At 45.1% G+C, this 13186-nt stretch overlaps 1 protein-coding gene across 1 annotated transcript; it reads right to left on the bottom strand.

Annotated features, from left to right (window-relative positions):
- Positions 1–331: 331 nt before the first annotated feature.
- Positions 332–11505, bottom strand: SBSPON (somatomedin B and thrombospondin type 1 domain containing). The gene is made up of 5 exons (XM_088520311.1): positions 11265–11505; positions 2848–3042; positions 2205–2295; positions 1235–1411; positions 332–481 (listed from the first exon to the last, which is right to left on the bottom strand). The coding sequence occupies exons 1-5, from the start codon at positions 11503–11505 to the stop codon at positions 364–366; spliced, it is 822 nt and encodes a 273-aa protein (XP_088376437.1). The 3' UTR covers positions 332–363.
- Positions 11506–13186: the final 1681 nt, after the last annotated feature.

Below are 13186 nucleotides of genomic sequence, written 5' to 3'. Positions count from 1 at the left end.
GACTATTGTTTGATGTAATGATGAGTAACTGTTCTCAGACTCAAGAATCTTGTTTTGCCCACTGCTGGGTAGGGTCAATGCCTGTAAACAGGACCCTTAAAGAACAGGGCCTTTAGGAACTGAAGCGACTGGGGTTAGAAACATTAGCTCTTTAATTACAAAAGAGAATCATGGAAACAGGCTCACAGCATTCTAAGGTACAAAGATCAATCTTAAAAAGCTTCCAAAGTTTTGTCTCCTTTAAGATTAAATTAGGCCCCCAGAAAATACAGTATAAAGGTGCACATTTCTTGACATCAGTGTTAATTTTCTTTAATTTTCTTTATTTCTCTATTGTTGCTGTTTTAAATGCCTTTGGAGCGTCTATGTAAAAATAAAGCTATGCACAGCGGGGCATGAACACTCCTCCAGCTGCCGAACTTTCTTCCAGGTTCCTTGGCACCGAGAGTTGCCAACCGCTTCCCAGTGCAAGATTTTGTCTCTGAAAATTGATAATAAACAAGTAGTAGTGAGTTTATAAACACTAAAAACTGTAATTCTTGTGTAACTGAGTTATATTTTATGACAAATCATGCAACAGAAGCTTAGATTTGCCTAATGCAAGGCCTCAATTAGCTCATCTAGCTTTTATAAGTGTTTTACTGTGCTTATGCCTGTAAGTTCTCTGGAGCAGGAACTATGCTCATTAGTACACAGGATGATGGGCATTATCCATAGGTATTATGTAGCATCCACTTTGAGACGTGTGGACTACATAAAATTTGTTCTAAATATTAAATATGTGATTTCAAAATTATTGTTCCAGAAAGGGTGTTTATAGGTGTGAGGAGACGGTGTTTGGTCAGCACGTGGCACTGCTGAGCGTGCGGCCACGTCAGGGGCAGGGCAGGTCTGCCTGCTGAGCAGCAGTGTCTGCAGCAGTGTCTGCAGCGGCCTCGAGCCCTCCGGGCCCCGGGAAGCTGCATCGTAGCTGCACAGCACGGAGGAAAACACCAGGGCACTAAACCCTGCTACTGCAGTCTGCTGACCCGCTTTTATCTAGGCTTGAAATAAATTAGTTCAAATGCAACGTTGGGAGAATTGAAAGGCTGAATCTTTTGAGCTCTGAAAGTGATACGAATCGTTTCATTTTTTAGGTAAAACAAACACGACTTTTAATGTGACCTTGAGAATTCTTAAACTGTGTTCAGTTTTGCCGCCGAACAGAGAGCAGACAGACGGCTCCAGCCCTTACCCGTCGGCGTTGTGGCCGTCCCCGGCGCAGCGCTGGGTGCCGGTGTCCATGGCGGGGGGCTGGCAGGCCACGCACACGGTGTGTCCTTCGCGCAGGTACTGCATCCAGCGGGCGTGCGGCCGGCGCTCCCGAGCGCAGTGCTGCGACAGCCGCTCCGTCCGGAACTCCACGCAGTACCTGCGCGGGGGCGAGAGCATCAAACTAGTTACGGCACAAGCTAAATTCGTGCTTAAAATGAACTGGTCGCATGGGCGACATTTGTGAAGTGCAAATTAGACCTATGTGTTCTAACAAGTCGGCTTCTGATTCCTGCACAGTTAACGATTTCTTAAAACATTAAGCAAATTATTGCTCATTCTGTAGCCAAGTCCAGTGCTTTATCTCTCACTGTGTTCTCCACTCTTAAATCACGCTGCAAAGCACAGCTCTTACTACTACTCTTTTTCCCTCTGTGACTGCCGAAAGAGAGAAATGAATGAAAAATAGCTTTTTAAGAATACCTATTGACTTTATTGTTCTGGACAAAGCAGCATAGGGCAAAGCATTTGAGCATTACAGAGTCAATAGTAGCTTAATATAAACTTCATAGCCATGTTGATAAGCAAATTATATGTTTTTTTTACTACTCTTGTCAATCAGTCAATCAAAAAATGCCTTGATCACTTACAAGTGATCACATTCAGCTAATTTGGTTTGCTCAGAGATCTACATCTGACTCAAAAATAGACTTAATGTTGATTTAACTGTACTTACTGTTGCCCTTCAAAAAGCTGTTGTCCTCAAATTTTCCATAACCCCAGTAAGTACCTAAATCAGGGCAATTAGCAAGTAACAATAATAATAATAAACTAGAAATGCAAATGACCTACAGAAGAGCAAAACAATGGAAGCTGCAGCCTAGTTTTGAATTGTTGCATTTGTTAGGTATTTTCTTTTGAGCAAGATGAACTGCGTGTACATGGTAGATTACCCAACTTCTTCTTTTTCTGAAGACCAGGGAGGAGACGCTGTTCGTTGTTTTCTTTCCTTACTGTATTCAGAGGTAGTGATGAAAGCAGGGACTGAGGAAGGAAACAGAGTAAGGCATCAAGGTGTAGCTCAGATGTGCTCTGGACACTGCAACAGTCGGCAAATCAATCTCTCATGCAGTTGTATGAGGTCATTCCGACTGGCTTCATCGGAAAAGTGATCCAGCATTTGCAACATCCCCTGCAGCCCTGTTCCCTACATATGAGTTCTCTCCTTATTCAGAAGGAAGAGAGGAAAGAGCACAGTCGAGACTGAGGAAATAGGATGTGCTGGCGTCCTACAAGAGCTGTGTTTTCTGTCTTGTAATGAATTTGTGGTCTAACTTTGCACAGAAATAATTTGTACTTACAGAGGGTCTTAAATCAAGGCGTTGAAGGAAAATGTGCAGCTTAGTTGCTTACTTAACAAATGGAGAAAAGACTGAATGGGGGAAAATAAGTAAAAACGGAAAGGTCAAGCAGCAAGCTGACAGCGAAAAGCAGGAGTCTGCATTTCCAGCCAGCCGGCTACCGCTACTCGCTGATTTTCTGCGCTCTGGCAGTGACAGATGGGGCCGGAAGGTCCCCCCGACCCGCGGGGCCTACCGTGCTGGTGGCCGCAGGCCGCTCCGCGGCGGTCCAGGTAGCGCAGGCAGCCGGCGCGCTGCTCCAGCGGCGGGCAGGCCTCCCCGCCGTTGCGCGGCTCCTGGCGCACGCGGCGCCGCCGCAGGCGCACGCCGGGCTGGCAGCGCTCCGCACAGCCGCTCCAGTGGCTCCACTCGCCCACCGCGCACGGGACAGCTGCGAGGAGACAGCGGAGCGTTACGAGCCGCCTCGGGAGCCTCGCTTTCTGTTTTCCCAGTTTCCTAGTTAAAGGACACCACATTTGGGTTACCTTTCTGTAGATAGATATATTTTTAATGAGGTTTGAATTTTTTTTTTTGCAGTTTGCATCTTTAAGTTTACCTTCCCATTCCTTGTTTGGGGAAAGAAACAGTTCCTTATGGAAATTTCTTTCCCCGTTCCCTCCTCTGAAACATGCAGCATTTGCCACGGAGAGACCAGCTCGTGGCTCTAGGCTGCTGTGGCAGGGAGGCTTTCAGCCATCTCAGTTCCTCCCCAGGCTGATTTCTAGACCTCTTTCTAGGCACTGGAAGAAGCTCCACTTCCATAGCTTTAGTTTTCTTGTTTAGTTTCCTTTGGTTTTCCTTGGAGCAGGCAGCCCTGCTCCACTGTCCTTAATGTGAAGGCAATTTTTGGTAAAGAATTTGCGTTGTTTTAGTCTTAAGGTAAACCACGGATGTGTGCACGGTTGTACATATATCTGTTCATGCATGTATCAAAAATACACATACATGAGTATTTGAATGTACATAAAAAATAAGGTACTCTTTTGCTCAACCCAACTACAGACATTGGATATTGAAATTTTACTTCTCATGAATCACAAGCTTCCTCTGAATTTGACCCAAGTGTAATCTGAATTGCTATGGGAAAAGTGCCATTATTTTAAATTAAACTTTGAACCATAAGAAAGTATACCCATGGCATAGGTACCATATGTTAGTTTGTATCTTTGTATCTCTGGTCTCTCCTAAACCTGCCTAATAGTCACAGGCAGAAACTAGTCCTTTCTTCACCTGTTAGACTGACATATATTAGCTGAGCTCATTGAAGGGCTATGATGAAGAAGGAAGAAAAATGTTGTTGTGTATTCTATGCCAATTTTCTGTCAACTTTCCTAACCTTTAATCCTGCTACAGCACCTTTCACCATTTTTGTTAAATAATGTAGAAAAACTGAATGAATCATCCTCTCATCTAGAAAATGAACCCTAATTCATATTTGTCAGTTTTATGACGTTACAAGGAAGAATGTAGATGATTGATACAATAAAGATTATTAGTTGAAATACTGTCTTGAAATCCATACTTAGAAATGCTCAGATCTGTCATCCCTGATACTCCCTAGACATTTCCTTCCTTATTTTATTCTCTGCCATGCAACTAATAATGATGCCTGCTCCTTGTATCTGATGTATTCTCTACTCATCTACCCAAAAACGCAGGCACCTTTTATCTCTCACTTCATTCTTCCAATCTATCCTCTTCTCTTTCTCTTGCATTTCCCATTTGTGTTCTGCCAGAACAAGAGCTCTGTCTTACCTCGCAAATACAAGCACAGACATGTCAGACAGATGTCCCACGTGAATTCAGATAATCTACTTGGGAAGAAAAGATTCTGCAGCCAGAGCACCAGAATACCGAAACAGGTGATGGGTACATTATTCCTGAGTTAAAACGCTGCATAATACACAAATCTCTGTTTTATTTGCCCATTAAACTTCCAGCACAAAACACAGACATTTGACATGCTTCCATGAGAGCCAACCTGTCCTTCCCTGAGCTTCTCTGGTGCTCAAATACAGGAACACTGAGCCCTCAGTCTTGAAAACTACATGGCCTACTGATCTCACCTTTAATAGTCAAAGTGTCTAATATAGTTCTTCAAAACTGTGCTCAGTCCTGTCTGGCTGAAAGCGGCACCTTCGTATCTCGGCTGCCACCTGATTCAGAGCATTCCTGCCACATCGGGCAACACTGACCACCGAGCATCAAAGTGTCTTCCAGTCTCAGTCCCTGTCCTGCTGGGTCTGTGTTTACATTCCGATGGTCTCTGTGTGGCGCTTTAGAGACATTACGAAAGGTATTAGGGGAGCGATTGCAAAAATATTCCCTGCAGGATGGGCAAAAAAAACAGGTCGCATGTCCTGTCTCTGAAATATTGAGAGCATGCATTCTTCTGTGAATTGTTCCTTATCCACAAATGCCCCTGGTGCTTATCCAAGTGCCCAGTGCATGTTGCTGCAGGTTCTGTCCATGAGGATGTTTTTATACATTCTGATAACAAGCAAAATCCAAACATTCCCTCAAGCTCTGAGGTTCCTCCTGACCAGGGTCCCAAAACTAGTGCTGTATTCCCCAGGCTCTTCAGTAGCCGTCACTCACTTACCTATGAACTATCTTGTGATTAATGTGTTATATAGGGAGTCGGAATATCTTGGTGTAGTCTCACCATTCACAGGTAGCTAGTGTGATTGTGAGGAAAATCACTCACTCCACATCTGCTTGAGCTCCTTCCGAAGGCCCAATCCTAGTTTGTGCCACTATCTTTGTCGAATCATCTCTCGTTACAGTCCTCTCACTTCCCCTCCAAAGTTTCCCCACACTATAATCCATTTTCCGGATCTTTTCTGATACTCCTCTGGTTTTACCTTCCCAGGCTGTGTTCTTAGCTCCTTGGGTACAAGAGCCAGGTTGTCTTTAGGAAAGCTCTGCTTGTCTGTTTTTCTACAAGTGTAGTATCCTGCTCTTAGGGCTGCTGTTCTGTGGCAAGGACTCCTCAAAGCTTGCATAGGTTTGACAGAACTGCTGGTGTTTCATTTCTAGGCACTGATCATTGTTTTAGAGGCCAATGAATGCAATGTACAAGTCCTATAGGGTATATGTGACAACTTAAAGGTTAATCCAGTGGGTCATGCAGAGGACATTCAAATAAAGAGCCTACATCTTCAGAGGGTTTGAACTGAAAAAAATACAAAATGATATTTGTTTTTTATAATAAATACTGTGCTTGTAAAATTTTCTGTAAGATGCAAAGAGTTGTAGAAAGCAAAGGCTTTACCTGCTCTGTACTACTGCTTAGGATTTGTTAAAATATCCTTCGCTTTCACAGCCAATCAGATCTGCTGAACAGATCTACCAAATCTGCTATACAGATTTTTATAGGAGTTGAATAAAGGCATCCAAGGAAAAAGCTTGGCCTTTGATTATAAAATGACAATATTTACATTATACTTAATTAAAGCCACTACTGCAATTATAGTAATAACTGTTTTTCTTTTGGGGTCTTTTAGGAATCACTCCTTCATATATGATTCTATAAGCACTAACATATGGTTTTGTAAGACTCTGCATCTTGATGTCTTATTCATCAGTAATTCAACATCAAGGTCTCCTCTGTGTTTACTTGCATGGAGGTGTCTCCTAGAATACTGATTCAGAGCCTGGGTTGTGGACGAGCATCTCTAGGAACCATTGGAATGAGCACAATCCCTCCAACAAGGAGCCTGTAGAGCCTAGGCAGGCAGAGCAGCAGAAGGCAGGAGAAACGACTTGCCCATGGACATCCATCAAGAAGGATCAACAGTCATTTCTCTATCCAGCTGGTCCTGGACCTAGCAGGCCATTTAATTTGACAGGCAGCTCATTCCCAGCGCATTGCCCTTTTTTTGCAGGCCATTGGGGAAGGCTGGGGTTGTTCCAGGTTGAGGCCCATCTTCCCCCCAGCAGTGCCCATTTCCAGTGAGAACCTCCCAACCTGAGCAGCAGCGGGAGCCCCAGATTTCCCATGGGATGGCAGCCAGCGAGCAGGACAAGGCTCCCCCTGCTGCCTTCCCCAACCATGAAATAGGACACGCAGCCAAAGTCACACAGCACCATGTAGTGTACCTTGCTGCTTAATATCACTAGGTGCTTTTTGTCACTTTACTATTATTGTCACCTTACTATTATTATTTTGTCAGTTTACTGTGTCAATAAAATTATGATTTAATCTCATGTAACTGAAATACTATTGCAAATAGCCTTAAAAAAAAGTTAAATATCCTGGTTTCCTGTTACTGAAATTTTTCAGTTCTTCAAAGAGTTGATTTGCTTCTTCATTGCAAATAGGCATAAGGTTATTTTCTGTTTAGTATGAAACACATTTTGCTTTGCCTTCTCCTTCCTTTAAAGGTAGGTCTTCAATACGGTACTTAGGGAATGAAGCAAACCATATAGTCAGTTATAGTCAGTGGTCATGATACCTTAAATTGATTCTGATTTTTTTTAATATACCTCTTGTTGTAGTTAAATAAGCTTTTTCCATTTTCCACTGTGCTGTTTCCCAGCATAGGAACACGTCATGGGAACATATCACATGTTTTGGATTCTATTTTTTTCTATATTTCCTGATTACCATTTAAATCTCCAGGAAGCTTTACAACTTAAACCCTAGTTTTATTCCTCTAAATGTATTGAGGATAACTGATGGGAGCAAGCTAGTCATTTAGAAAAATACTTCCTGCCCTCAGGGATTCTGTCAATAAGAAACTAGGATAGACGGATGCGATACCATCTTTGGTGTCTGCAATTGGTTTTGTGAGACACGGAAGTTGCTGGGTTTGCTCTCTCACTAAATGTCTAACTTACTGGGCCACTCTAGACAGAGAATAATGCAGAGAAGCCTGCACCAGGTTTGGCTCCCTTTGCCATATGGTGATACGCAATGTTGCGCCGTCACGTTGCACTCAGGCACATCCGTGCCTCAAGGCACATGCTCTGTGGCTCCAAAACCACCACCGCTCCAACATGCCACTTCACATGGAATCATAGAATCATTATGGCTGGAAAAGACCTTCAGGTGGATTTAATCTAGTCATTTAGATCTCTCTTGTCTCCAATTTGGCTGTACAGACCTGCAGAAATAAGAATTTCAATGTAATTTTAATCTCAGAGTAGCGCCTTGATATGCAGATAGCATCAAGTCTACATCAGATGCACGTCCATGTCACAAAGTGCCAAAGGGATTGCCTAGCCCCATTATAAAGAAAGAATGACTTCACTGCTTGCTGAAAGGAACTCAAGCTCACAGTTAGACACTGGCTGTCTCCAGAAATACATGAAATGTTATGACCATAAAGATTCACAAGGGGAAGTATGAATTGCCTCAGTCATGTGGAATATGAAGAATATTGGGTCGCTAGAATGGAATTTACCCTGTGGGCTAATAATGTCACTCTTGCACTCAGTACCCAGAAATCATTAAGGGACAGTATGTTCATTTTGTGGCTCCTTGGAAAGAGGTCAAGTTTTCCAGCATGACAGAGAACAGATCCCCAAGTTGGCATAAAAGGAATGGTACCATCACTTGAAATACAAACAAATGTATCAGGGGGCTCCTAGCTCTTTCTTTACAACCCTCTGTCCACCTTATTAGTGTTCCAGCGCAGTTAACAAAATGGTGGTAGATGGGAAATCATTGAAAGAGTAAGGATTGGTCTGGAAGAGAGACATGACCAGCCAAAGGACCCTGAAGAGGAGGTACTGCATGCAGGTGACTGCACCAGGCTATTGGGAGAAGACCCCAGAGAACATGGAAGCTAATTAGACCCGTGGAAGCTCAAATACGTACTGAAAAATTACACTCTTGTGTAATTATGTATTACAGCTTGTGTGTCTGGGATTTTTCTTTTGCTTTTTTAAAAAAAATACAAGGCACTGAGAACTATAGATTTTTTGAGTCACACTGCATATAACTTTTTTTTTTTCCACGACACCACCTCCAGAGCAAGGAGGATTACAGCATCTTCACCAAAGCACTGCACAACACGTGTTGTAATGTATATGAAACCTCAGATTTTCTGCAGTTGACAGGTGACAAGGTCACTCTTTTTTCATTGTACAACATTTTCTATTTAAAATGTTCTCTGTGTGCAAAAATTCTCTTTCTTCATTGTCAGAACTGCAAGGAAATGTATTAAAAAACCCTTGGACATGGGTTCAGCATCCCACAGGCTTATGCCAAGCCATCTATTTATAAAGTACGAAACATATGACAATTTTTAGGCATGATGGAATTTATCCATGGTGTTGGCAGATTTAAAACGTCCTTCCTGCCATTGGTTTCTATTATTTCAGAGTGTTGTTTTTGTATTATCCCTAACACATTTCTTGATAATTTATTTTTGAAGATATGGGCATGTTACACTTTCCCCACATGCTTTGTGCTGTTAAATATTTGCAGAGAGATGAAAAGCTGGCGCAGGCCAAGATGACAATAAAGCTGCAGCACAAAAACAATTTATCTCTCACCTTACTTCACATTTTTGCTTTCAATTTTTGAACCACATTTAAATGATGAATTATTTGCAGAGTGAAATATGCACATAAATAGACACCCTTGATTTCATTAAATGCACACATGGACAGAACTTAAAAGATGCTGCATACCTCAAAGGGATGCTTGATCCCTCAAAATCCAACAGGAATAAAAGCTTGCTTAAATTGAAAGTATTTTTAGGCCATTCTTGTCTGTGTTGATAAAAACTGCCATTGGAACTATATAGAATTTTTGTTTATAGAAATCTACTGGCAGTTTGCAGTAATAAAGCCAATCTGGTCGTTTGCCTCTAAAAGGGTAACTTCTTGTTACAAAACAAGAAGTTTTGTAACTCTAGTGCAAAAGTTTTGTAGCTTTTGGATGAACAAGTCGTGGGAGCCGCTCTCTGAGAGCAGGCGATTCCGACAGACGTGGGACATTCACCGAGACTTCACCTTCCTGCTCGTGTCTCAAGCACTCCCCATTCACACAGTGGACAACAAGGAGACATCTCAAACGCTTGGTTCATCACCCATTTCCAGGTAACCACCACCACTCTCCGGACAAAAAACACCCTCACAAAAGCAACCAGGTTATCTGACTGAAGTCACAATAAGAAAAGTGTCTTTCAGGCACAACATGAGGCTTCCTTTTGGAGCTCATGGAATTCTTAAAATCTTCTCGGCTTCAGAGCCCTGTTTTAACGCTAGCAGTACATATCTTTATTGGCTGTCTCCTGTTGCACTTGAATATTAACTGCTTGATTTACTGAACACTGCAATACGCTATGACTCTATGGCAAAGAATTATCCATACTCCCACTATAGATTTGCCTCACCAGAAGATCAATATATAGAATAATGCCAACTTTGAGAGAAGCTACCAGACATCTTCTGTCAGATCTCATCTCATGGCACATGCTTTCTTCCCTTCTGTTATTATGGAAAAAAAAAAAAAAAAAAAAAAGACAGCCAAGGGGGCAGAGGCCTAACCCGATTTTCCATGGAGATCTGGCATCAGAGTGCTGCTCTGCTCAGTCTTTGTGCAGCTTCCCATCCCTGAGGATAGGTCTATGTGGCCGGATGGCTGCAATCCCCACTCTGAGCTAGGGGAAAGCCAGCACGGTGCTGAGCCTGCTCGGAAACTCCAGTTAGGGAGAACGGGCTGAGACCTGTGGCATTTTGGATCTAGCCTGGCCAGCACCCAGGCAGCTCTGGGGATGTCAGGCTGCCTGAGGACTGGCTCTGCCGATGCAAAACGACAGCAGCCTCCCACAGCGCAGAAACAGGGAGAGGGAACAAATATTTTGAAGATTGTGAGGGATGAAAGGGCAACAAAAAGGGGAGGTATTAACACCCACGGGCTGCTTGGTCCAGTTTGGGAGAAGTGACGTGTAAGATCACGGAGAGCTAAGAGCTGCCTGCAGGAGCTTTTCCTCTCCTTGCCAGCGCTTGCGTGGGCACCAGGCCTTCCTGCACAGGTCGCTGTGGGCAGGTGGACAGAGAACCCTCCAAGCTCATCCCTGGCTCATCCTGAAGCCCCTGCCTTCCACGAGGCCACGGCCTCGTCCTGGCTGCCTCCTGCCCTGAGAAGTGAAAGCGAAGTCTCACGCTGGGCATTTCCCTGCTTAATTAACTGACAGTCGTTTGACAAGACGTGAGGACGCAGCTCCGGGCACAGATGGGACTGAATGCACCTCCCTGCTGTCTCTGCAGTCCTACATCCCTCTTGCCAGCACTGAGATTAGATTTTCCCCTTCAGAGAAAAGTAAGGAACATTGCTTTTTAGAGGGAAAACAACAGCCCAGCAGACTTCAGGCCCTGCACTCCTGTAGACCCAGAAACCTTGTGAACATCTAGCATGGGAACGCTGCAGAGAGTGAGCTCTCAGCCCTGCGCTTGCTGCCTTGTCCCCCCAGCCCCAGCCCCAGCCTCGAGGCAGGTGATCCCGGGGAGGAGTCGGTCCCCCTGGACTACAGGGGCTGTAGAAGCCCCTCTGACGGAGCCCACGGCCACACACACCCCTTCCAGCCCCCGACCGCGGGGAACCGCCAGCCCGCCGGCCCCCAGAGGCAGCAGCACCGGCGGAGCGGGCGGCCCTACCTGGGCACGCGTGGCCGTGGTCGTGGCAGCAGTCCCCGGCGCGCCGGCAGCCCTCGTCGCAGAAGCACGTCCCGAAGGCGCCGTCCGCCCGCCAGCCCCGGCCGGCGCACGTCGCGTCCCGGCCCGGGCAGCACTTGGCGGCCGCCGAGCAGCCCTCGGTGCCGGTGCCGGTGCCGGTGTCAGCGCCGAGCCGCCAGAGCAGCCCCAGGCACAGGGCACCGGCCAGCGCCGCGCCGCCCATGCCCGCGCCCGCGCCCCGGCGTGCGGAGCCGCCCGCGCCGCCTCCGCGCCCGCGCAGCGCCCGCCCCGCGCAGCGCCCGCCCCGACGGGACGCGACCCGCTCCGCGGCCCCGGGACATCCCGCCCGCTCGCCCGGAGCCCCGCGAGCGCGGAGCGCCCCGGGCTGCGCGGGTAGCGCGTTAGTGCAGGTGCCTTCTCGCTCCGGGGACGTTCACACAGCCAGGAGCAGTTGGTGGCTTTGTCTTCCTTCCCTTCCCTTTCCCATTTCTCTTTCTATTTCCCTTCCTTTCTTTTCCCTTTTCTCTTTCCCCTTCTTCATCTTTTCCTCTTTCCTTTTTTTCTTTCCCTTTCTCCCCTTTCCTTTTTTTCTTTCCCTTTCTCCCCTTTCCTTTTATTCTTTCCCTTTCTCCCCTTTCCTTTTTTCTTCTCCTTTTCTCTTTCCCCTTCCTCCTCTTTTTACTTTTTTTCTTTCTCTTTCCCCCTTTTCCTTTTCTTTTTCTTCTCCTTCTTTTCACTTATTTTCTGCTCTCTTTCAGAAGCAAACAAGGTGCCCAAGGAAGGCAAGATCAATCCCCAAAGTATCTCTCCAAACACGAGGAGCTTGATTCTGGTTTTCAGTGAGCCCAGTCCTGACAGGTCTTCAGGTTTAACAGGACCTAATCATTTTAGCTGAAACCAAATACCAAGAACAAGTAGTGAAATGACTGAAAAATTATGGTCATTTTGTACACTTCAATTTATAGGTATTTAGCTATTCAAGTGGTAGCTGAGAGACCTTCCTGCTCTCCCAAAGCTACTTGGAGATGGGAGGTAACATTACATTATCTGCTACAGGTGGGGATGTGGACCCACCGAACCAGCCCCGAGCACCTAGAATTTAATTTCTTCTTGCCAACACAGCACTGCTGTTAAAACACTGTTTAACTCCAGCGGGGTCAGTTCTGTGCTGGTCCCCAGTGTGGCACTAATGAAGTCACTGGCATTTTGCCAGCCCAAAACTTGAAGCAGCAAATAGAGGAAGATGGGAGAGCTCTGAGGTTCGAGAAGAGGAGAGCAAGACTTGCAGACCAACTTTGGAACAAGGTGTGTGAGATCAGAATTATGGGATTCCTATGATTCACTTGAAAGATGTAATGCTAACAAATCAGTGAAGAAACTACCTTTATTATACCTACTGCATTTATATTATTACTGCCGCTCCGTAGGATGTCACCTGCACATACAAAGTGACACATACAAAGTGGGTAATTCAATAGAATTTGGATGAGTTAAAATGGTTGGTTGACTTTGGGACAGCTTGGAGAGCAGCTTTCTCTCATGGATATGCTTAGAGAGAAGAAAGAAGTTAGGCCTGCAATGGTATGTTGAAAGACAACAGAATACAAGTGAAAAGCATTACTACCAAATTTCTACTGAAGGCAGCAGAGCAAGTCATTTTAGGCAACCAGATAGAAGAGTTATGACTCTATTAAGGGAGAGAACAAGCTTACATGGTTTGTTCCAGCAAACACTTTGCTTTTTCTTTTTCAAGTTTAGTTCCTTGCTGTCAGGAGTATTGCTAAGTAAATGTTAAAAAAAAAAATCCTTCTAAGCAAGAATATAATGGAAACAAAGCGGTTGAGATGATTAAGCCGCACTGAAACCCTTAGACACCACTCAGGGAAAATAAGCAGAGATTTCTT

This window comes from Tinamus guttatus, unplaced genomic scaffold (genome assembly GCF_059628265.1).
Source record: "Tinamus guttatus ecotype Peru unplaced genomic scaffold, ASM5962826v1 Tinamus_guttatus_pri_ptg000086l, whole genome shotgun sequence".
In the NCBI taxonomy this organism is placed as follows: Eukaryota; Metazoa; Chordata; class Aves; order Tinamiformes; family Tinamidae; genus Tinamus; species Tinamus guttatus.
This window is presented reverse-complemented; position numbering and strand designations above follow the sequence as displayed.